The 24,607-nt window shown below is 39.4% G+C and overlaps 1 protein-coding gene and 1 non-coding gene across 3 annotated transcripts in view; both read left to right on the top strand.

Moving 5' to 3' along the window:
* Nucleotides 1-24,607, top strand: part of LOC148880782 (DNA-directed RNA polymerases IV and V subunit 2-like) — a 57,847-nt gene that overhangs the window by 13,253 nt on the left and 19,987 nt on the right. The window contains exons 3-4 of one of the 2 annotated variants that reach the window (XM_088962810.1): nt 2,009-2,221; nt 10,885-11,765. In XM_088962810.1, the coding sequence (XP_088818936.1) occupies nt 2,009-2,221; nt 10,885-11,765 (1,094 nt within the window). The remainder of the gene's footprint in view (nt 1-2,008; nt 2,222-10,884; nt 11,766-24,607) is intronic. The other variant, XM_088962811.1, reaches the window with a different exon arrangement.
* On the top strand, nt 221-321 carry LOC148880783 (U6 spliceosomal RNA). The gene has a single exon (XR_016106261.1). It is a non-coding gene; the product is annotated as a U6 spliceosomal RNA (small nuclear RNA).

Below are 24,607 nucleotides of genomic sequence, written 5' to 3'. Positions count from 1 at the left end.
CACGCCTCCGCATTTTAAAACATTAATCAATCCTTTCTTAGTTTCTTGAATTACGACTAAGTCTGGATTTTCCCGGGTGAGTCTCCTTCACTAAATTTCTTTTTTGACCCCCTCCCCAAGTCTCTAACATTCCAAGTCAACAGCTTCATTAAGACTCGGCTATTTTCTTTCCCTGATTTCTTTTCCTCCCTACACTCTCCCTGGCTTCCTCCCTGATTTCTTCTCTTTGGAGACATCTGATAAAATTGGAATGGTACAGAGAAGATTAGCATGGCCCTTGCACAAGGATAACACCCAAATCGAGAAATTGTCCAAATTCTCAATTCTTTGATAGCTGCTATTTGTTGAATTTCCATATTTTATTATTAGAAATCTTGGAACCCCTGCAAATGAGAAGTTTATGGAAAATTGAGATCCATTAGGTGATAAGTAAACAATTAGGAGAGTGCAATAACATCCATCCTACACCATAAAAATCACACTTGAGGGGCTGTTTGGTAATAGCTGAATTGGCTGAATTGAATGGCTTATTGCTTTGTCTTTTTAGCAATTAAACAGATTATAAGGTGGGTGGTGAGCTTGTTCATGGCTGAAACCGAATTTGGGTTGATCATAAAAAGAGAGCAGTGAGTAGTTCAGTTCAACCACTTCAACCATTATCATACACACCTCAAAGATTGCCAATGATTGTTTATCATAGAACTGTTTGGTTATCTTTTCATTTCTTCATGATTGTTGAAAATGCTTATTTTTCTTTCCAAAATGAGAGATTTCTGTGCAAAAAGGTCTATTCATTTTCCTTAGATGAATGAGAAAAATAGATCCACAAGGAATTCAAGGACATTCATTTTTCTTTATTTTATCTTTCTCAAAGTTTCTAACTAGAGGAGGAAACAATTGTCTTGTTTCTCATATTCATGGTGGCATTGCATCTCTTTGTTTAGCACCAGGATTGCCTTTGTTCTTGGAGAGCCCATCGATACTCTTTTATACACGTGTTTCATTTTCTTTTTCATGGGAACTTATTCCTTTTGGTAATATATTGCTCAACCAATAAAAGAAGGAAAAAAACAGTAACAAGAATATATTATGTTAGTATAAAGGAATACAGGGAAAGCCTTTCAAATATATGTACTCTAAGCCATACATTTTAGTTGTAATTGTTCCATAAACATTGACCTTCTTCTTTGATATGATGTCTGGTTTGTTTGTGAATTGGTAGTGGTTCAGTTCTAGGACAAAATAAAAGAGAAAGAAAGAAGGAGAGAAAGAGAAGGAGAAGAAGAAGAAGATGGAGAGAAACGAAACGACTGAAGAGAATTCAAACTTTCTCCCAGTCAACCGACTCTTTATTTATTGGTTTTGTGATCAACAAAGACATTTATGTCCCTAACTAAGTATGGGGCAAATAACTTAAACTGAGACAAAATAGACAAAGCAACTATTAATAAAACAAAGGATGAAGACTAAAATACCCTTGACTGTCGACTCTAACATGAATAAACTGTGGAACATCAAAACATGGTAGTAGAGTACCGAGATAACAGATTACCAGGAGAAGACTACATCTAGAAGATACAGGTAGTATTTTTTATGGCCACTTGCTGGAATCAGACAATTGTTTCTCCAATGTCCAACCAGTTGGAGGATCTGATATGATGTTCTCCAGAAGCCCGTGAAAGAGGTCATCTTTAGCTTTACAAGAAAAGCATATTATCATCTTGTCCACCCCTCTCAAGACCCTAGATAGCTGGGACCAACATTGGGTGATGGCCTCAGCACATATTTTAGCCTTATCCTTAGTCTTTTGTTCTTTGTAGAAGATCTTTATAATCACGACACGCATGACTTGTCTTACATTTCTATAGAAAGGAATGTTACATTCGGAAGAGAACATTTATGAATAGCATGATAAAACTGTTTTTTTTTTTACACTTTCTGCTTTGCACACTGTTTGTTTCTTATTAATACCATTATAAAATTCTAATGATCATAAGTTAATTGCCAGGTCTATACTGTTAACCTCATTAACAGTGACAAATTTAAATCTGGTCAAGATAAATTTATCCAAAATGATGTCAAAAGTGATGACAATTATGTAGTTGTGTTGGGAAGAATCCCCGTGATGGTGAGGTCAAGTCTTTGTTGGATGAATGAACTTGGAAAAAGTGATTGTGATTTTGATCATGGAGGATATTTTTTGATCAAGGGTACAGAAAAGGTCAGTTTCAACTTTCAAATTTACGTTGCTTTTGACCATGAATTTTGGTATTTGCATATCAAGTTTTATGATGGCTGTAAAACTTTACCTTTTGTGTCTTCATCTGGTGAATGATTTGTATATGATTTATATGCTGCAAGATGAAAGGAGAATGTAATTTTTTATGTACGGGGCTTAGTCCCTTCTATACTTGTATGAACAAACTGTGTTTTACCTATAAAAAAAAATTGTTTATGTTGGTCCATTTTGTGTTTAGGATCCTTATAATGGAAAATTGGGACTTACTTGCAGATATCTTTTTCTTTTTTTTTTTGTTTTTTGTTTTTGTATGCCGCATTGTCAAATAACATGAACAGTAAATAACAAAAGAGAGAGAGAGAAAAACGAAGACATCATTAGATTGTTGGGAATTACAGTTCATCTCATTAGATCAGCTTTTGGAATAAAGTGATCAGTCCTACACGCATGCCTGTTCTCCATGTTTAGTTTTTGTAGACATTTGTTTAGGTACCTTATAAGTTATATTTCTTCATCTTTTGTGTTTTGGTTGCTTTCTACATTTCTACCGTATTTTTCTTGTAGTCTCGTATCTTGCCCTTTCTTTTGGCTTTTACTTCTGGATGTCTGGTTGGAGTGATTCTGGTAGCAGGTTCAGGTTCTGCTCTGTTCTATGCTACATGCCCATAACCCATTTAAGGTTTGACACCTAATGTTTCTGATTGGAAATCATGTACTTGCTTTTGAAATTGAACAAAAAGGAAGTAAAAAAAGGTGCCAAAAAACATGCATTGGTCGTGTTTAAGATCACTAGATACTCATCATCAATAAGGAAAGTAAGGGTTCACTAGTGAGGAAACTTAGGACCTGTGCGATGCATGGGCTTTGTTAAGCTAAATTGAAGTAGAAGGAGCCCTATAATATTCCCAAGCAAGCCAAGTAGGGATTATCATGGGGTTTGTAGGGCTAGGTTAGTTTTTTATAAGGTATTGACCAGTGTTTTACCACTATTGACCCGGACGGTTGGATCATTTGGCTTGAGAACCGTCCAGGCAACTGGTTCCGTTTCATCGTCCTTGGCAAAAACCTGTTGATTTGGTTAGCAACCTGTCAAAAATTTTTCTCTCCCTTCAACTGGGAATCACATTCCCTATTTAGAAAATCATATTTTCAATGATCAATCTTGAACCTTAAACTGAACCAGATCTGAACCAAAAGGAATGGGAGAGAATAATACCTGATACAGAGAAGTAATATCTCCCAACGAAGGTGTTCATGCCCAAGGAAGGATCCAAAGTCTGCTCCCACTGAAGATGGCGCAATGCAGGATGGAGCAGAATCAGTAGTGTTCTTCTCCAAAAACTCTGTCCTTCGCAAGAAACAACAGGATGGAACGTGAGCACAACTTCCCTTTTCAGTCCTTTCTCAAAGAACTGATGTCAAGATCCAATCTTGACTTCTCCCACAGCTGGAGATCGAACTGGCAAACAGGGCGGCAAGAGCAGGGAGGCGGCAAGAGAGTATTCGCAGGGTGCAGAATTCTCTCTTATTGATTTCAGCACTAAAGAGGATCTGATGTGTTTCTTGGTCTCTCTCAAGGCTGCCGCCCTCTCCTTCCTTTTGTTAACTTGAAAAGATCAGCTCCTAATCCCATTAGGAGGTGCTTATCCAAATCATATTTGGATCAGCCTTTTCTTCTAATGATAAGGATAAACCCTTATCTTATTTGCAGATTAGATTAGCTTTATCCTAATCTTATTAGGAGGTTTCTAGATCTGAATCACATTCAGATCTGGACTCTTTGAGTGGATAGGATTAAGACCCTATCCTAACTGCTAATCCATCCCAGAATTCGCCCTTTTAATTAACTAAATTAATAGCCCAGTTCGAAATGGGCTTTAGGCCCATTAAGCTTATGTGCTCACTTAACCTTCCTAACTGCTGCCCAGTTGGGTTTCCTTGTATGGCGTGGGACCCAAGCATTGATCTACACATCAGCCACATGGGTTCGGCCCAGCCTTTGTTACAAGGCCTGGTCGAATACACTGTTAAAGACAGTGCACCCCCTGAAGCCCATCAAATGGGCTCTATGGGCCCAACACTTACCCTAAGTGGTCCCTGGGCCAAGCCACCTTGTAACACCCAGGGATTGTGGGCAGATGCAAGATTAGCCCATCAGGCATTATCCTCAATGGTCTTACACTTAACCTCTCAGCCCATAATGATCATACACTGCCCGACAAGAGATGACCTCTCCCTCGGCTGCAAGGAACAGTGTTGCACTCTCCACTTATATGGATCCCGGGAATTAAAACCCTTCTGCAAACATTTTAGAAACCATAATATATATACTTTTATATCTCATATAAAATATATATTTGCAAAACAAATTTCAACGGTTGAAATCGGCTGCCGGCAGTCTTGGTTTCCAACAGTGAGAGTGCATCCCCGATCATTACCTTTGTCCGACAAAGGGGCTGATCCTGTCACTATGATCACCCACTCAGATGAATTCTCGGATTGTCCCAACATACCCAGGTTTTGACCCCCGCTAAGGATCTCACTGATTGGTACATCAAAGACAGCCCGATCCGACACCTAGTGCAGTATCATAATCGAGTCTAGGGGTCGGGTGTAACTTTTCAGTTTTGCCCATCAATCTCCAAGGTCCAGGGCAATACTGGAAATCTGGTCCAGTTCAAAGATTCAATTAATCCCACACTGTATGTGCCTAGGGTCTCACCCCGGTAGCTGAGACAAGCCACCCCAACCGACTTGGTGGCACCACAGTGTCATCCTTGTCAGGATAGGTCTCCCCAGACCGACCCACTGGCTGTGAACATTCAAAACTAACACGAGTCTCAATAAGTGTCCAGTTTAAGGGTAATACACAGAAACATACCAAGGGAACATGAATCAAATATGTACTTTTAATCATTTACAATAAATTCATAAAGTACATCAATTTTGATTGAAGCTAAGGGCATACAAAACTGTCTAACAGTTAGCAACCTGTCAACTTAGGCGGTCAAACCGTCGATTCATTCAACAGGATTGGCCGTTTTTTTATTTTATTTTTAAGTTGGAATAGGCTGTCTGTTCGAACCTAATGGTCGAATAGTCAACCCGAAAACCGGTGGCCAGAACAGTTCCGGTTCTGGGTTGGCTTTTAAAACCTTGGTATTAACAGCCTTAAGGCTTAATCTAGCCTAGACAACCCGCACCCCATGGCTGATAATAAATGAGTGGGCTTGGTCTTGAGCCAGTTTGGCTCATATGAATTGCCATGTGAAACTTACTAAACCAAGCTCTGGGAGATTGTTTTAAACCATAAAGAGACTTTCTCAGCTTGCACACCTTATTTTCACTTCCCTTGGCACAAAATCTAGGGGGTTGAACCATATATACTTCCTCCTCTAAGTCATCATTCAAAAAAGCATTATTTATGTCCAGTTGATGCAATTCCCAGTCAAAGTTAGCAGCTAATGATAGGAGAACCCTAATTGAGTTCATCTTAGCTACTGGAGCAAAAGTCTCATCATAGTCAACCCCGTACACTTGAGTGTACCCTTTGGCTACTAATCTTGCTTTGTACCTTTCAACTGTTCCGTCTGCCTTGTGTTTAATTGTAAACACCCGCTTACACCTCACAGGGTCTTTCCCCTTTGGGAGATCCACCAATTCCCAAGTTTGATTTTTTTGAAGAACATTAATCTCATCCTTCATGGCATCTGTCCATTTGGGGCAATTTAAGGCTTCTGCAGCATTTCTGGGAACAGGGATGCAATCAACTGCGGATAGAAAGGCTTGGTATGAGGGGGAAATGTGATCATAGGAGACAAACTGGGTAATGAGGTGTTTGGTAGTGCATGACCTGACTCCCTTTCTTTGAGCAATAGGAATGTCAAGGTCATCCATAGTAGGAGTAGGGGTATCAGTTGGTGCAACAGGGATTGGACTTACCTCCTGGGAGTCTAACGGTGTCGGTTGTTCAATGTTTGGCTGCTCCACATCTCTATCACATTGCTGATATCTACGATGTGTACGTTGGAAGACACGAAAGGGAGCAAGGTTCGAAATAGAAGGAAGAGAGACTTGGTGGACCTGAACCTGCTTCTCCTCTTCCACACTGCTACTCTCCCCCTGAGGAGTAGGGAAGAATGGCTCTGACTCAAAGGACACATCCATAGACACAAAAAACTTATGACTAACGGGATCAAAGCACCAATACCCTTTTTGAGAGGAGGGATACCCCAGAAAGATGCAAGGAATGGACTGAGGGTCTAACTTACCTCGAGACGGAGACAAATCATGGATAAAGGCACGACAACCAAAAACTCTCATGGGAATGGAAAATAAAGAGGACTGAGGGAACAACAACTGATGAGGGACCATGTAGTTCAACACTTTGGAGGGCATGCGGTTGATGACATAAGTTGCTGCAAGTATAGCATCCATCCAAAACCTTTTTGGAACATTCATGTGTAACATCATCCTACGAGCTACCTCAAGGAGGTGTCAGTTTTTTCTTTCTACAACACCATTTTGTTGTGGTGTTCTGGCGCATGAGCTCCTATGAATAGATCCGTGGGAGGCAAAGATCTCATTGAGCTCACCATGAAAGTATTCTTTTGCATTGTCTGATTGGAATATCTGTATTTCAACATGGAATTGCGTAAATACCATCCTCTGGAAGTCTTTCACAAACTTTAGGACTTCGTCTCTACTACGCATAGGGAATACCCATGTATAGCGAGAGTAATCATCGATTAATGTGATAAAGTACTTATATCCGCCCTTAGAGATTACAATAGTAGGCCCCCATACATCAGAATACACAACATGAAAAGGAACACTTGATCTTTTATTATTTGAGTGAAAGGTTGTTCTACATTGTTTGCTCAACTGACACGTTTGACACTGGAACTCTGACACTATGACTTAAATAAAACCGGAAACAAAGACTACTGTTTCAAAAGAAACATGATCTAATTGACTATGCCACAAAAAAAATTGACTCTTGTTTGACTGACTATGTGACTTTGAGGATGACACCGAGAGACCAACTTTGTTGTCGAGACTGTAGAGACCATCCACTAGGCTCCCTCTACCAATCGTCCTCCCAGAAGTTATATCCTGAAAAACACATTAACCAGGAAAAAAGCTTGTGATACTACTAATTGAAAGCAAATATATAGGAAGTTGAGGGACCTGCAATAGACAATTCAGGTTAAGGCCATGGGAAAGAGATATTGATCATTGGCCTGCAATGGAGGAGAATGAGCCATCTGCAAGCCTCACTTTATCCCTTCCTGACAAAAGGCTACAAGTTTGAAACAAGTTCGGCTTACCGGTCATGTGGTTAGAGGCCCCTGAGTCAATGATCCAAGGGGAACCAATGGGAGTGACATGGAATGCAAAAGTCGTATTACCTGATGTAGATGCAAATGAAGTAGGAGTATCGGTGACTGAGCTATCCATCTGTTGCAAGGCCCTACCATATGACTCCAAGTGGTCTCTGAAGGAATTGATTATATCTTCCTTGGGGTTAGAATTATTAAGGTGGTCCCGGGTAGTAGCGGCAACCAGAGTATCTTGGGTTGCTACATGTGCTACATTATGTGCTGTGTTCATCTTCTTCTGACCTTGCCCTTTACCCTGTTCTTGGTTCTTCACTGCCCACTTGGGTTTCCCGTGAATGTCCCAACATGTCACGTGTATGCTGTGAGCGCCGACAGTGGGTACAAAACTTGTCTTTATCATCGGCCTTCTTGGTGTCACTTTTTTTCCCCATGTTGTTATTACTCATTGCAGCCAAAGCAACTTGTTGCTCCCCCTCGGTTGTAACCATCACACTCCGCCTAGTTTCTTCCGATTGAACAAGGGAGTATGCCTCGTGAACCGACGACAACTCTTTGCTTCCTAAGATCTGAACTCTCAAGGGTTCATAGGCAGGGTTCAGTCCCAACAAGTAGGCAAACACACGCTGCTGAGAAACCAACTTCCTGTAGGCCTTAGCATCGTCATCATGTTTCCACTCTGTAGTCTGATAATGATTCAATTCTTTCCATATGGAAGTAAGGGTTGAATAATAGGAAGACAAACTACGATTTCCCTATTTACAGGTTGAGGATTCAGCTTGCAACTGGTAAACCTTGGCATAATGCCTTTGCTCAGAATAGGTAGTTTTGGCTTGTTCCCAGATCTCACTAGCGGTGTCTACCTACATAAAGTTCTTCACATCAGGTTCCATGGCTGCAAGGAGCCAAGACATCACCATACTGTTTTCTTGGCCCTACCTATCATGTTCAATTGTCTCACTCTTGGGTTCTTTCACCCTTGCATTTATGTAACCAGCTTTTCCCCTTGCCGTTACATAAAGTTTTACACTTTTAGCCCACTCCAGGTAATTTAGACCATTTAAAGGGGTAATGGGCATGGGAAACATCATGTTTTCACCTCCCATACCGGCTGTGTTGCGGGTCGGTGTAACCCCCGATGAAGTTGAATCATAGTTTGCCATAGAGTACTGCTGAAATCAGACCAAATCCCACACAACTACACAACAGCTACAAACAGAATACCAACCCTCAAGAAATTTACTTTTGGGATGTGGAAAAGAAAACAAAAAAACTGCTGAAATCAACTCAGTGATGGTTCAGTCATTAAAACAGCCCAGTAATCAGTCCAACACCAGCCAAGGCAGACGTTAGAATAGTATACTATCAGTCTAACTACAACCCATGCAGTCTAACAATTCAGAATCCAAACGAATGTATAGAACCAAGGGATAAGGCCTTCACACCATTGGCCAAGAAACAAAAAAACAAGAACACATACCCTGTCCAACACCTGTACGAGGGTGCCAACCAGAAACTAACTTCATAACATCGAACATAGAAGAAAGGGAGTCTCTTTCTGCATCGCCCTTCTTCGGCTAGGGTTTCCTTGATATTACGACCAAGGAAGAGCCGCAAGTAGTCTGCTAGGGTTTCTCTATCTTCCACGTCCAACAAATCAAAGAAGGAAAAGAGCACGAAGCAGGTTCAAATAGGAGAGACCGAAATTCTTTTATAGCCCAGAACCTTGCTCTGATACCATGTAATCATTCATGGAGAGAGAGAGACGAGAGAGAGAAAGAGAAGAAGAGGAAGATATGATTGAGAGAAAAAGAAAAAACACTTCTGGCTGCCGCCAGTTCATTATTTATATTAACTTAATATAAAAAGAATGGAGATTACAAGTATGCCCCTGGCGGCACTCCCTAGAAACAAACTAATAAGAAAGAAAGAAAATAACTAACTGATAGCATCTTAAGCTGACAACCCACTAACAACAACTATAAAATAACAATTAAATAATCCCCACAACAGGAGTTAAATGGATTTTAAATTAATAAAAAATAATTTTAAAGTAACTATTTAATACATTACTTGCTTCAAATAAAAAGATTTTAAATTAAAATTAATTTAAAAAATTAAAAATTGTTAATTATTATTATTATTATTATAAAATAGAACATTTGAACTGTTAACAGACTCTTTCAATTTTTAATGGTGTAGGTTTGATCTTACAACTATTAAAAATACTATGTAATGTAACCAGAAAAATGAGTTAAAATAATCTTTTAAAATAATTTACAATAATAAATAGTAATGCGAATGGGGACAGCAGGTTTGCCACCACTTTCTCTAACTTCTCAACAACTCTGGAATTAACGAGTAAAATAATAAGCGTTTTGGGCTTACATGGGTCTAGATCCCCCCTTTCTTTTTCACTGATAGTTGCTCTCCTTTTCTTTCACATTGATGGGAATAGTTCCTTTTGCAACTTTGTTTCGAGTATCAAAAACAGGTCCTTCCCATGTCTTTTACAGGGTGATACAAACAGGTCCTTCCCAACTGTTTCGATCTGTCTTTTGCCACCAAGACAAACTATGCCAAAGCGGAGTTCATGATGACCAAAAGCGGAGGGGTTTGATATTGCATCAAGCCGGCGACCAGCCTCTTGAAAGAGACAAAGGCCTGAATGGGGGGGGGGGCGCTTGTGTTTGTTGAAGAGAGACAGAGGAAGAGACGAGGGATCAATTTTCTTTGAAAAAAAAAGAAAAAAACTAAGAAAATTAAGGGGGAGGGAGGATGGAGAGGGGGCACTGATGTGGACCACATTTCTTTTTCTTTTCTTTTTTTGAGTAAGAACATTGCTTTAGTATATAGGTATAGATTCTGTTGCCTGGCCTGATGCTAGGTTGTCATCTTGGTTCAATTACCATTAATATGCTTTTAGTTCCTCAGAACTGCCATGGGCCTTTCTTGGGCACGTTACCAATTTTGCATATCTAGTTCTCCTCTTGTGCTTTGAGGACATGGTTAACTGAATGAATGTCATTGTGTTAAATTATTAACCAACTTTTTTGATAAATGAATATGGTTTTATTAATGAAAAGATCAAGAGGTTAAATCATTACAGTTTAGCAATTATTAACTGACTTTTATTCGTAGAGTAATTAATACTCTGATATTTAGGGATTGGTTGTTGAGTTTTGAATACATGTACAGACTTTCTGTTACTGTTGATATTTATGCTAATTAACAGTGAAATAAATTCATGGGTTGTGCTAGCTTTGATACATTAGGGATGTAATTTCTATTTGTTGTTCACTGCAGACCTTCATTGCACAAGAACAGATATGCTTGAAGAGACTCTGGGTTTCTAGTAAACCAAGCTGGATGGTTTCATATCGTTCCAATTTGAAGAAGAGAAGAGTATACATAAAACTAATAGAAACTCCTAAACCTGAATATCTTCAAGGAGGGAATGTCCTTAATGTGTATTTCTTGTCTTCTACAATTCCCCTTTGGATTTTGTTTTTTGCACTTGGTGCTTCATCAGATAAGGAGATTGTTGAAATGATTGATCTTGATATTAGTGATGCCACTTTTGTAAATATATTGCTCTCTACCATATGTGATGCTGATGAGAAGTGCGAGGGTTTCCGTAAAGAAGGAAAAGCTCTCAAACATATAGATGAACTAATTAAAAACACAAAATTTCCACCTACTGATAGTATAGAAGACATCCTGAATAATTCCCTATTTCCTGCTCTTAGCAGCTATAGAGAAAAAGCTCTGTTTCTTGGATATATGGTAAAGTGTCTTTTATTATCCTATACCGGACGAAGAAAATGCGAGAACAGGGATGACTTTAGGAACAAAAGGTTAGAGCTAGCTGGTGATTTGCTTGAGCGGGAGCTGAGGGTGCACATCAGACATGCTCAGAGACGGATGACCAAAGCTATGCAGAAAGATCTGTATGGAGACCGTGCCTTGCATCCCATTGAACATTATTTGGATGCTTCAATTATTACAAATGGTCTTACCAGGGCATTCTCAACTGGAGCTTGGTCACATCCCTTCAATACAGGTGAAAGGCTGTCTGGTGTAGTAGCAACACTTAGGCGAACAAATCCCCTGCAAATGACAGCTGATATGAGGAAAACACGACAGCAGGTTCAATACACTGGAAAGGTTGGAGATGCTAGATTCCCGTAAGTCTATGTTTTCAACTTCTTGTATGCATTCATTTTATTTGTCTTTTATTTTAACTTGTACTGTTATAAATTTTTCTTGAGTTAATTGGTTTAACTAAATGCCATGTGTTGAGTCTTAGTCTGAGTTAGTTGGTTTATTTTAACTTGTACTTGTCCATGTTTTCAACTTCTTATATCAGCAGTTTTCATCCTTTTGTGCCAAACTATCTTTTCAATGCCCTTAGATTTTATTACCCCCGGGAGTTTCTATTAGCTTTCATTCTATTCCTATAAAATTCATCCCAAAAAACTTATCTAAACCATAGTTTTTGAAGGTTTGTCCCTTTCTCTCATCAAAGGTAATTTTCAGCCTTAAGCAGAAAATGGAGTGTGTCTTCAAATTGAATGCCCCATTATCCTTCATCTTAAACACCTCTGTGAAGTTTCATTGAAAACTTTCATCCCTACGCTTGGGGTTGGGGGGTGTTCACTAATATTTCTCTGAGAATAAGGTAAAGTATTTTATTCATTGAACTCCATCATAGACAAGTATAGCCATGTACAGTGAGTTGCTATATGAAGTGTCAACATGCTATACTGGCCTGCTCTTCCTTACAAAAGCAGTGATGCAGATTCAAAAAAGCTGTTATGAGGTTTGTTACAAATAGGTCTGTTGTAGCCAGTTAAGAAAAAACCATCTTCAACACTTTCCTGGTCACTTCTACTGATTTGACTTTGACTTAAAAATTCGTTGGTTTCTTTCTTTCCAAATTCCCCAAGGAATAGCTATTGGAATAGTACTCCACAACAATTTACCTTTTCTGCTAACACCTCAGATCCTCCAAGATTTTAAGTGATCTTCCAAGTTATCTGGACAGCACCAGCTGAGATTGAAGATTTTACAAAAATATGAGAAAAGCTCTCTCACCGGTATATGTATGATCACTTAAAGCTTGTATGATTTTGATTTTCAAGAAAAAAACAAACAAACAACTTCCATATAAACAATAACGTCTTATTTTTGCTAATATAGTTGTTTTTTATTTCAGAAAATATGGTGAACACCCCATATTTTTTTTTGAATTTTCTATATTTTCGTTGTGTTGGGGAAAATTTGCAGTTATTTGTGTTTTGGCTTTCAATCTTTCCAACCTCAATAAATCTGTCTTTAGTCCTTTTTTTTTCCTTTTTGTAAACCCTTAACTCATAGTTTCCCTTTTGTAGAGATAGTTGATAGACTATTAGTGTGTGTGGTCCCAGTCCCACACTTTATTTTGCTGTTTGTTTCTTTATGTTATAGTTATGGTAGTTGGGCCGGTTGGGCCATATTTATTTTCTTTTGTTTCAGTAGGGGTATTAGAGTAATTCTACTTCTTGTAAAGTCATGAGTATAAATAAGATTTAGTGGGGCGGCCATATTCATCTAACCGCACCCTTTCTCTTCTTTCTTCTCTTCTCTCCTCTCTTCTTCTTCTCTTAGAATCTAGGTTGACTTCTCTTCTTCTTCTCTCTAAATTACATCAGAAAACACATTCTTTTCTGGTTCTTTTATTCAAGTTGGCATCAGAGCAAGGCAAATAAAGATTAGGGTTCTCATGTGAGCTTGATCTGGTTGGCTGCATGAGAACTTTTTAGAATTGGATTTTCTGCAGTAGTGCTTGGTTCTTGGAGGTTGTTGGAATATTGGAGACTGCCCAAGGAATTGAAAGATTATTGGAGATTGTTTGGTGACCAGGAAGAATCAGAGAAAACATGTGAGACCAAGATTAGGGTTTCAATTGAGGTGACGACTGGTGTTCTTCTGAGAAAGATAAAATCTTTAGTAAGGCCGATCTTGGTTAGAAGTAGTTTAAGCCTCTCTATGAGCAGTGGTTGATAAACCTTTGTCTCCCCTGCTGTTTTCTCCCTTTTTTTAAAACCCTATGATCAGTTTTTTTGGACTCAAAGACTGATGATGAACTGGGGAGTTGATTATTGACTGTGGATGCTTTCTTGGAAGGTGACTATCGGCTGAGAATAAGTTCTTGATGACTATTCCTAGCTGTGAATAAATTTTGAGTTGTTTTTTCTTTCAATTCCTTAGGGTTTCAGCATAAAAGAAGTTCTTTTTGGGTTATTTTCTTGAAGTCTTGACCTGTTAGTGCTCGACATACAATGGAGAAGGCTGGAAGTGAGCTGAAAACTCAAGGGGATGGACTTTTAAGGACTGGTAGCATGAATGAAAATTCTTTTCAGGTTACCACTGTTAGGTTTGATGGAACCAATTACTTGGAATGGGCCCAATCAGCAATGATGGCCATTGGATGTAGAGGTAAATTAGGTTATATGACTGGGGACACAAAGAAGCCAGCCAAGGATGACATTACATCCCAAATGGGTTCAAAAGAACTATTTGGTGATGACTTGGCTATGCAACTCTATGCAGCCTCGCATCAGCTGAAACTACTTATGGGCAAAAACAACTAAGGAGATTTGGGACAACATGAAGGAAACATACTCCCAACCTCTTAATGTTGCTAGAGCTTATGAGCTGAAGTGTGAAGTGAATAATCTCAAGCAAGGGGAGAAACTAGTCTCAGTTTACTTTACTACTCTAAAATCCCTATGGCATGAAATTGATCACTTGGAAACTATTGAGTGGGAAAGTTAGAGGGATGCACCAACATATAGAAAGCTAATTGAAACAAATAGAGTGTTTGAGTTCTTAGCTGGTTTGAAATCATATTTTGACATCGTAAGACAACAACTTCTTACTAGGGATAGTGTGGCATTATCTCAAGCCTACTCATTGGTTCATAGTGAAGAGAGTAGGAGAAATGTTAGAGGGGAGAAGGAAAGGAAAATGAAGAAGGAAGATAAAAGAGACATTTTTTGTGATCATTGTAAGAAGTCAAAATATACTAGGGGCATTTGTTGGAAGTTACATCCCCACCTGATGCTAGTGAGACTCAGAAACAAGAAGGGAAGTGCTAATGTGGCAGTTATTACAGACAGTGCATCCACTTCTAGCACAAGGACCGCATCCTTAGATGCCTTAACTGCTGTTCGGGCTGCATTGACACAGTTAGAGCTGCTGTTCGTACAACTGTTTACCTTATTAACAAAATTCCTACATGGGTTCTAGACATGAAAACTCCATTCAATCTTCTGTTTCTACACAAGGACTTATTTACTATTCCCCTTAAAACTTTTGGGTGTACTTGTTTTGTTCAAATCCTTGGACCTCATCGCTCCAAATTTGATCCCAAAGTTGCTAAATGTATTTTCCTTGGGTATGTACAAAAACAAAAGGGGTATTTTTGTTATGAGCCAGTTTCGGGGAGGCGTTTTGTGTCCATGGGTGTCACTTTTTTTGAGGATATGCCCTACTATCATAGGGCTTCTCCTTGGTGAGGAAGGGATTTCCACCCCAGAAGTTTTATTACCTATTCCAGTCACTGAGGGGGAATGTCATGAAGAGAGTTGTCCAAAGTGCATGGAGTTGATAGTGTCTCACGGACAATGGTGGAGGCAGGTTGATTTCTGTCCTCAACAGTGTAGGCCGATCCCAACACCTTCTACAGCTTTAGATCCAGGCAGTACTCCCACTTTTGAGCCCACTATTGCAGATACTTTGCCTAACACTATTGAGCCTCAGCCTTCTCCTTCAGATGACCTTGATTTCTCAATTGCAATTCGTAAAGGGAAGAGTCGTTGTACTTCATCCACTACTCTTTGTATCTCTCAGTTTCTTTCTTATGATTGTCTCTCAGAATCCTATAGATTTTTCCTGGCATCTATTGCTGCTATTCCTAATCCCAGAACAATGCAAGAAGCTCTATTGATACCTGAGTGGAAGGAAGCAATGAAAGTAGAGATGGATTCTCTTGTTAAGAACAATACACGAAAACTAGTTGACCAGCCTGAGAGGAAGAAACCTGTGGGGTGCAAATGGGTGTTTACAATGAAATATAATGCTGATAGTTCTGGTGAGAGATATAAGGCCAGATTGGTTGCAAAGGGATTCCCACAAACTTATGGCATAGACTATATGGAAACCTTTGCACCAATTGCCAAGATGAACACTATCAGAGTCATGCTATCTATTGCTGCAAATTTCTCGTGGTCACTGTTTCAGATGGATGTAAAGAATGCATTTCTCAATAGAGATTTGCAAGAGGTGTACATGGAGTTACCCCCTGGTTTTTATAGTACAAAAGCAGGAAAGAAAGTTTTCCGGCTGAGGAAGGCTTTATATGGACTGAAGCAATCTCCAAGAGCCTGGTTTGATAGGTTTAGACTGTCTTTGGAAAGGTTTGGTTACATACGGGCTCAATTAGATCACATTCTCTTCTTTAAGATGGCAGGCTCCTCCTTGACTTGCTGTCTATGTGGATGACATTGTAGTGATGGGAAGTGATATTAGTGAAATTGACTCTCTTAAGCAACATCTTCACAAGGAATTTGAAGTGAAGGACTTGGGGGAATTGCGTTATTTCCTAGGAAATGAGGTAGCTCGATCTAAGCATGACAAATTTAACTCTCAAAGAAAGTGTGTTCTTGACTTATTGGAAGAAACTGGAAAGTTGGGAGTAAAGTTTGCTGGCACACCCATTGAGTTGAACCATAAAATAAGTGTAGAAGGTGGAGAGCTTCTTGAGGACAGGGCTATGTATCAAATGTTGGTTGGGGAACTTCTTTATCTTTGCCTAACACGCCCAAATATTTCATATGTTGTCAATACATGCATTCTCCTAGGACCACTCACTTTCTTGCAATGGAAATGATACTTGCTTACTTGAAGAGATGCCCAGGGAGAGGCATACTCTTCAGAAATAGTGGTCATATGAAGATAGAGGTATATATAGATGTTGATTGGGCTGGATGTATTGATGACAAAAGATCTATCTCTAGGTATTGCGCATTTGTAGGGGGAAACCTTGTTTCCTGGAGAAGCAAGAAACAAAATGTTGTTGCTCGCTCCAGTGCTGAAGCTGAACGCATGTCCATGGCTAATGGTGTTGCAGAAGTGTTATGGCTGAGATCTTTACTTGATGAGCTAGGGTTGACTATGAGAAACCTCTAATGTTGTATTGTGATAATCAAGCTGTAGTTAAACATTACCCACAATCCAATACAACATGACAGGACTAAATGTATCGAGGTGGACAAACATTTTATCTATGAGCGAGTTGCATCTCAAGAAGTGTGTCTTTCATATATTGCCTTAGACATGAAGCTAGTTGATCTCTTTATTAAAGCAATCACAAAAATCAAGTTGCTGACAAATTTATGCAAGTTGGAAATGACGTATATCTACTCCCAACTTGAGGGGGAGTGTAGAGATAGTTGATAGACTATTAGTGTGTGTGGTCCCAGCCCCACACTTTATTTTACTATTTGTTTCTTTATGTTATAGTTATGGTAGTTGGGCCATATTTATTTTCATTTGTTTTAGTAGGGGTATTAGAGTAATTCTACTTCTTGTGAAGTCATGAGTATAAATAAGATTTAGTGGGGCGGCCAGAATCATCGAACCACACCCCTTCTCTTCTTTCTTCTCTTCTCTCTTCTTCTTCTTCTTCTCTTCGAATCTATGTTGACTTCTCTTCTTATGTTCAAGTCCTTTTCGTTTCATCCTTCTGTTATAATAATCTTTTTTTCGATAAATGATAAATTTTATTAATCTCAAAAGATAAGAAGGTACAAGCTCCCCAAGGAGAGGCACACGATGCAACCTCTCCATATTAGTTAAGAACAACTTTCCAACAGACAAACAGGTTAAAAGGTAGCACAAAAAAAAAATCTTCCCTAGAAACCCCAAGTTTGGGCAAAGAATCATCCATAGTATTTGCCGACCTACGCACCATTTAACATCCACTCTCATATTACTAGTTAGCCACTTCACTTTTTTGAGGAGGTTTCTGTATCCCCAAATGACAACATCTGGATTTGAGAGCCAGCCTATTACCACCTGAGAATCCCCTTCAATTTGCAAATGTTCCACCCCAAGCTGGTTGGCGATCTGAATACCTTGTACAACCGCTAGTAGTTCTGCCCTTGTAGAATCTCCCACTCCACTGGCCCCAAGAATAAGGACACAATGTTGCTTTCCTTATCCCTCAGCACACCCCTACACCTAAAGGCCTGGGGTTACCTTGGCTGCTCCCATCGAAGTTTAGTTTAATGACACCTTACGGGGGAGGTTTCCATTGTATAACTCTTGTGTTCTTCTTAGTAGAGTTATTAGTAACCATAGTTTTCAAGGTGCCAAGGCGAGGCTAGGTGACAAGGGACGCCTTGTCGCCTCGCCTAGGTGATGGATTATTTCAAATAAAATAATGTATCCTAGGGTAGTTCCCTAGGTTCCATAATCATATTTCCTTAATAGTTATCCATAATTTTCATGAGAAAAGTATAAACTTCATGTTCAAGTATAGAAGATCAACATATTCCAACATATTCATGAGAAAAAAAGAAGAAAGAAAAGAAATTTCAAAAAATATAAGGGATGAACCCCTATTTCTGTTATAGGAAAAGAAGAAAAGAAAAGGCGGAAGAAGAAAATTGGTATATAGTGTAGACACAAAATTAGTAAAGAAAAAGAAGTAAATGTGTTGGTTATACAACATTTTAAGTTCTTCCTTATTGGTTCAGGTTTTGAAGTCTTTTAGGGTTCAATACAGCATTTAGCAATGTTTGTGTCGATTAAACCCTAACAAATAAGAAAATAATAAAAAGAAATTAGTATATGAACACACAAAATGAATATTTAGTTTAAAAATCTGTTTTAAAATTATAACCTCAAAAAATTAAGAATATAAAAGTTTTGTCTAACACACTATAGAAAACTGCTTGGTGATTAGGTGAGGCGAGCCTCCAAGGGCGCCTTGTTGCCTAAGTGTCGCCTAGGCGCCCACATTGACAACTATGTTAGCGACTACCGGCCAGTTCCTCCACAGGTCATCAAAAGAAAAATCAGCAAACATATCGAAGGTTTTCAACCAATGGATTGCTTCTTTCAAAATACAGTCCTTTAACTCAGCCAAGCTTCTTTCCTTTTCTAGGAATATTCTAGCATTCCTTTCCTCCCAAACAGTCCTTAAGGTAGCTGCCCTAAGACATTTCCACATGATTTTACCTCTCCTCATTTGCCACCCAAAAATAGGAGTAAATAGCAAGCTTACATTAGATGGCTAGATCCACCTACAACCAAATAAACTAAAGTTCCAATTCCATAACTCTGTAGCAAGAGAACAAGATATCAGTAAATGGAAGCAGCCCTCACTTTGCGCCTTACAAGGGGAACACCAATTCGGGGAAAGACAAAGAAGAGGTCTCTTTTTCTGCATGTTTTCCAAAGTATTGATTTTCCCATGGTAAACCTCCCAACAGAAAGCAACAATTTTGGGGGGAATAGGTCTTGCCCAAACTTTTTTAACAAGAAACTCTTGGGGGTTTAACCTGAAGCTTAGGGATTTTAGAAAAGAAGCGCAAGTAAAGGTACCTTTAGGTAAGGGAGTCCAAACTCTTTAGGTTTTGTGGAGTCTAAACAAACTGATTCAAGTAAATGAAGCAACTTAGTAAAGGGAAAGGGAAGCAACTTAGTAAAGGGAAAGCCAATTTCACCGTCCCTTGGACTTGTTGAAACCTGAAGTCCCAGTTTAAGGATGAGGGAAGCAACGGTTCCAAGAGACACTTTGAAATTGGCTCATTTTTGTAAAGGGAAAGGGAGTATAAGGAAGGGAACTGATCCTTGAGGGGTTGGTTACCCACCCAAATATCCTCCCAGAACCGAATAGAATTACCAGAACAAGCATTATACCTAACAAACCTGAGGAAGCAAGGTAGAATACCATGTATGGCTTTCCAAGGTGTTGTGAGGGTAGCCTGATGAGATATCCCAACATCCCAACCATTTCTTGAGTATCCATGAATACTTGACATCACCTCATGCCAAAGCCTCTCTTTCTCCCGAGAGTTTGGCTTCAATCAGGGCAAAGCCCCTCCGAGCAACTTTTACTGCCTTGCATTGATAATATCTTCGTACTTGTGTGCTTTATTTCATGGGGAGATAATCCCAATGCAAGGTTGCAAAAGGCTGTTAGAATGGTGTGGGCACAAATTTGCCCTAATAGAAGTCGACCTCCTCTCTCAAGGCCATCTCCATAACCACTTTCCTAGGAGGGCTTCATTCTTTTGCACTAGGTTTTTGTTGGAGAACGTGGGGTTATTGGTTCAGATATGAAAATAGAATTGTATATATTCCTAGGATTGTGGAAGGATTGATTTAGAAAGTTTTTTCTATTTCTTTCTTTCTATTTTTGTACTTTCTATTTTCTCTTCTTTCTATTTTTTCTTATTTCTATTTTCTTTTCTTTCTATTTTTCTTTCTTTCTATTTATTGCAGCAGCTTACTATATAAATATGCCCATTGGCAATAGAATGAAACATATCAGTATTCTACCTTTCCAAAACATGGTATTAGAGCTCTAGGTTTGTCAACCTTGAGATTTTTTCGACCTTCATTGCCAGTTTTTTGTGTTTTTCTCTTCTGGCCTTCAGTGTTGATTTGTAACCAGAAGTGTTCCTTTATTCTCCTTTCCTACTGGCCTTATTTTTCCTTCATTAACAATGTCCGACATGACTGCAACAAGTGCTCCCGTCCAAACCGATGGAGCAAGAAATTCTCATCCTCACTGGTGATTTGCAGAATATTCAGGCAGCATATAGACTGAATGCCAGAGTTACTTGAAGTGGTCACAACTAGTGCGTACCTATTTGAAGGGAAAAGGAAAAATTAGTCACCTCCTTGGAACAGGACCAAGGTTGGGGCGAGCCAAATTTTGATGCTTGCGACGAAGATGACTCCATGATTATGTCATGGTCGTGGAGTTCAATGTCACCCGAGATCAGTGATACTTGTATGTTTCTTCCCTTTGCAAAGGCTATTTGGAATGCTGTCTGACAAACCTATTCCAAAGCCCATGACGCTGCTTGTGTCTATGAGGTCAAAATGAAGACTGTGGCGGCCAAACAAGGGAGCAGGAGTGTTACAGAGTATGCAAATCTGCTACAAAATTTATGGCATGAGCTTGATCATTATCGGGTTCTTGAGACAAAGTGCGCAGATGATGCTGTGATCTTGAAGAATTTTATTGAAAGAAATAGGGTGTATGATTTTTTGGTCGGATTGAATGCCGAATTTGATCAGGTCTGAATACAAATTCTTGGCAAAGAAGAAGTGCCTCCATTGAATGAAGTCATAGCCCTTGTCAGAGTTGAGGAAAGCCGCTGTGGAATCATGCTTGAGCCTAGAGATTTTGAAGGCTCAGCCATGGTGGCAAGGGGAGGAAGTTACAGTGGTTCAAAGGATGAGAACAATCACAACTTGGCTCGTGACACAACCACCCGTGACTAACGATAACCTCTGGTGCACCTATTGCAAGAAGCCTAGACACACGAAAAATCGGTGTTGGAAACTTCATGGGAAACCTCCCACATCCAGCAAGGAATGGGGAAATCGAGGAGTTTCAAAAGGAGTTCAACAGGCCCATAATGTCTCCACAACCCTGCAACAAGAACACTCAAGTCAGGGACCATTTAATGATGAAGAAATTGAAAGGCTAAGGTGCTTCTTGAAATCCTTGAAACCAGGAAGTGGTTCTACCTCTCTTGCTCTCTCAGGTGAGTCTTTATCTCTAGGATTACATGCCTCGACTAGTGTTTTTCCATGGATTCTTGATTCTAGAGCTACTGACCACATGACACCCTCTTCACTACATTTTCTCACCTATACACCCTGTCCTAGTAATAGAAAAATTTTTGTTGCTGATGGTTCTTTCACCATAGTGGCAGGGATTGGGAATATTCAAATTACTCCATCTCTATTACTTAAAAATGTGCTTCATGTTCCTAAGTTATCCACTAGCCTTATCTCTATACACACACTCACCAGGATGTGAACTGCAATGTTGTGTTCTTCCCTTCTTACTGTGTATTTTAGGACTAGGTTTCGGGGAAGAAGATTGGACTTGCTAAGGAAAGAGATGGACTCTACTACCTTAAAGCAACCAGCAAATCATCTCACACTATTATGCATGTCACACACGAGTCATTCGTATCTACCTCCAATAAAGATTTAATTTGGCGTCATCATTTCCGTTTTGGTCATCCTTCATTTCCTATTTTAAAAATAATGCTTCCTTCCTTGTTTAAAGGAATTGATGTTGAAACCTTTCATTGTGATGTTTGTGAACTTGCTAAGCACAAAAGGGTTTCTTTCCCAATTAGCAATAAAAGATCTTCAACTCCTATTTATTTGATTCATTCGAATATATGGGGCCCTTCTCAAATTCCTAGCATTACTGGTTCCAGATGGTTCATCACCTTTATTGATGATTGTACTAGGGCCGCATGGATTTTTCTTTTTAAGTCTAAATCTGATGTGGGTACGAGTCTTCCAAACTTTCATAACATGGCCCAAACTCAGTTTGGTGTGAGAATTAAAAGGTTTCGATCTGATAATGTTGCAGATTATTTTAATCAGAATTTGTCCCCATTTTTTCGGAAAGAAGGCATTGTGCATGAATCCTCCTGTGTTAACACTCCCTAACAGAATAGGTAGCTGAGAGAAAAAATGGCCATCTTTTGCAAACCACCCGAGCCTTTCTCTTTCAAAATCAGGTGCCAAAACAATATTGGGGGGAAGCTGTCCTTACTGCTGCCTACACCATAAATAGACTACCATCTAAAGTTCTTAACAACCGAAGCCCAATACAAGTCCTTTCTCAATTTTACCCTGATATTCGAGCCTCAAATAATCTCACACCAAGAATTTTTGGCTGCACTGCCTTTGTTCATGTCCATAATAAGGGAAAATTAAACCCACGAGCAATCAGGTGTGTCTTCTTGGGATATTCCTCAACTCAGAAAGGTTATAAATGTTATCATCCAGCCACCGGAAAATTCTACACCTCCATCGATGTCACATTTGAAGAAGGAAAATCTTTTTTCACTTAACCTTATCTTCAGGGAGAGCCCTCATTAATGGAAGATAAGGCCTCGGATTTACTCTCCCTAGATGTATTACCCTCCTCACAGACATTCAATCGTCAAGAATCACATCCCTCTGAGTCACATTCCTCTGAGCCCCACATTCCCGAGTCTCAACAAGGGTCAAACAACCCGACCATTGAACCAAATTCAGACACTGTTAACCCCACGAATGATGTGCATGATAATGTGAGATATATGCAGGTTTACTCTAGGAGGAAAAATCTAGATCCTCAACCTGTGCAAGTCCAAGATTCAACTCCTAATCCTAGAACTGAGGGATGCTTAGAACCTGAACCTATACCTTCACAGTTTGAGTATGAGTATGACCTACCTATTGCACTGAGAAAAGGAACCAGAGAATGTACCAAACGCCCATTGTACCCTTTAGCCAAATATGTATCATTCCAAAGATTCTGTAAATCCCATAAAAGTTTTCTAGCCAGCCTTAACACCATTCCAATTCCTAGTACTCTAGCCGAGGCACTTTCTAATAAGGAGTGGAGAAAAGCCATGAGAGTGGAAATGGAGGCATTAGAAAAAAACAAGACATGGGAAGTTGTGGATCTACCAAGAAACAAGAAGACGGTAGGTTGTAAATGGGTGTTTACAATTAAGTACAAATCTGATGGGTCATTAGAAAGGTACAAAGCACGCCTGGTAGCCAAGGGATATACACAAACTTATGGGGTAGATTATTAGGAGACTTTTGCCCCAGTAGCTAAAATGAATACAGTAAGGGTGTTACTGTCGTTGGCTGCTAACTATAATTGGGATTTGAATAGTTTGATGTAAAAAATGCGTTTCTCCATGGTGATCTAGAAGAGGAGATATACATGGACATTCCACCGGGTTTTGGAGAAGGCATTAAAGGGAACAAAGTTTGTCGGTTGAAGAAAGCACTATACGGTCTCAAACAATCTCCAAGAGCATGGTTTGGAAGGTTTACGAAGGTAATGCTGAGTATAGGTTACAAGCAAAGTTAAGGTGACCACACATTGTTTATCAAACACACAGCCTCAGGGGGAGTTACTGCACTATTAGTCTATGTGGATGATATAATCGTTACTAGGAATAATAAAAAGGAGAAGGAAGCATTGAAAAACTGCCTTGCCAGAGAATGAGATAAAAGACTTGGGGAGACTAAAGTATTTTCTCGGAATTGAAGTTGCACATTCTAAACAAGGCATCTTTATCTCTCAACAAAAGTATGTTGTTGATCTTTTGAGAGAAACAGGAAATATGGCATGTAAACAAGCTTCCACGCCTATAGATCCCAATCATAAACTTGGAGAAGCCAGCGAGAATGCAAGTGTAGAAAGGAGATGTTCCAAAGACTAGTTGGAAAACTCATTTATCTTGCACATACACGATCGGATATTGCATATGCTGTAAGTGTAATAAGTCAGTTTATGCATAATTCTAAAGAATTTCATCTGCAAGCTACTCATCGAATTCTGCACTATTTGAAAGCCAATCCAGGAAAATGAATTTTATTAAGAAGAAATGGAGGACTGACTCTTGAAGCATATACAGATGCCGATTATGCAGGATCTCCAATAGATAGACGGTCCACTTCTGGTTACTGTACCTTCTTAGGAGGAAACTTAGTCACTTGGAGGAGTAAGAAGCAAAATGTAGTGGCTCGGTCAAGTGCAGATGCAGAATTCAGGGCTATGGCACAAGGAGTGTGTGAATTACTCTGGTTGAAGATAATTTTAGAAGACCTGAAGATTCCATGAGAAGAGCCTATGAAACTATATTGTGACAACAAGTCAGCCGTCAATATTGCTCATAATCCTGTTCAACATGGCAGGACGAAGCAC

This window comes from Nelumbo lutea, chromosome 1 (genome assembly GCF_056320005.1).
Source record: "Nelumbo lutea isolate HS-2025 chromosome 1, American lotus-T2T, whole genome shotgun sequence".
In the NCBI taxonomy this organism is placed as follows: Eukaryota; Viridiplantae; Streptophyta; class Magnoliopsida; order Proteales; family Nelumbonaceae; genus Nelumbo; species Nelumbo lutea.
This window is presented reverse-complemented; position numbering and strand designations above follow the sequence as displayed.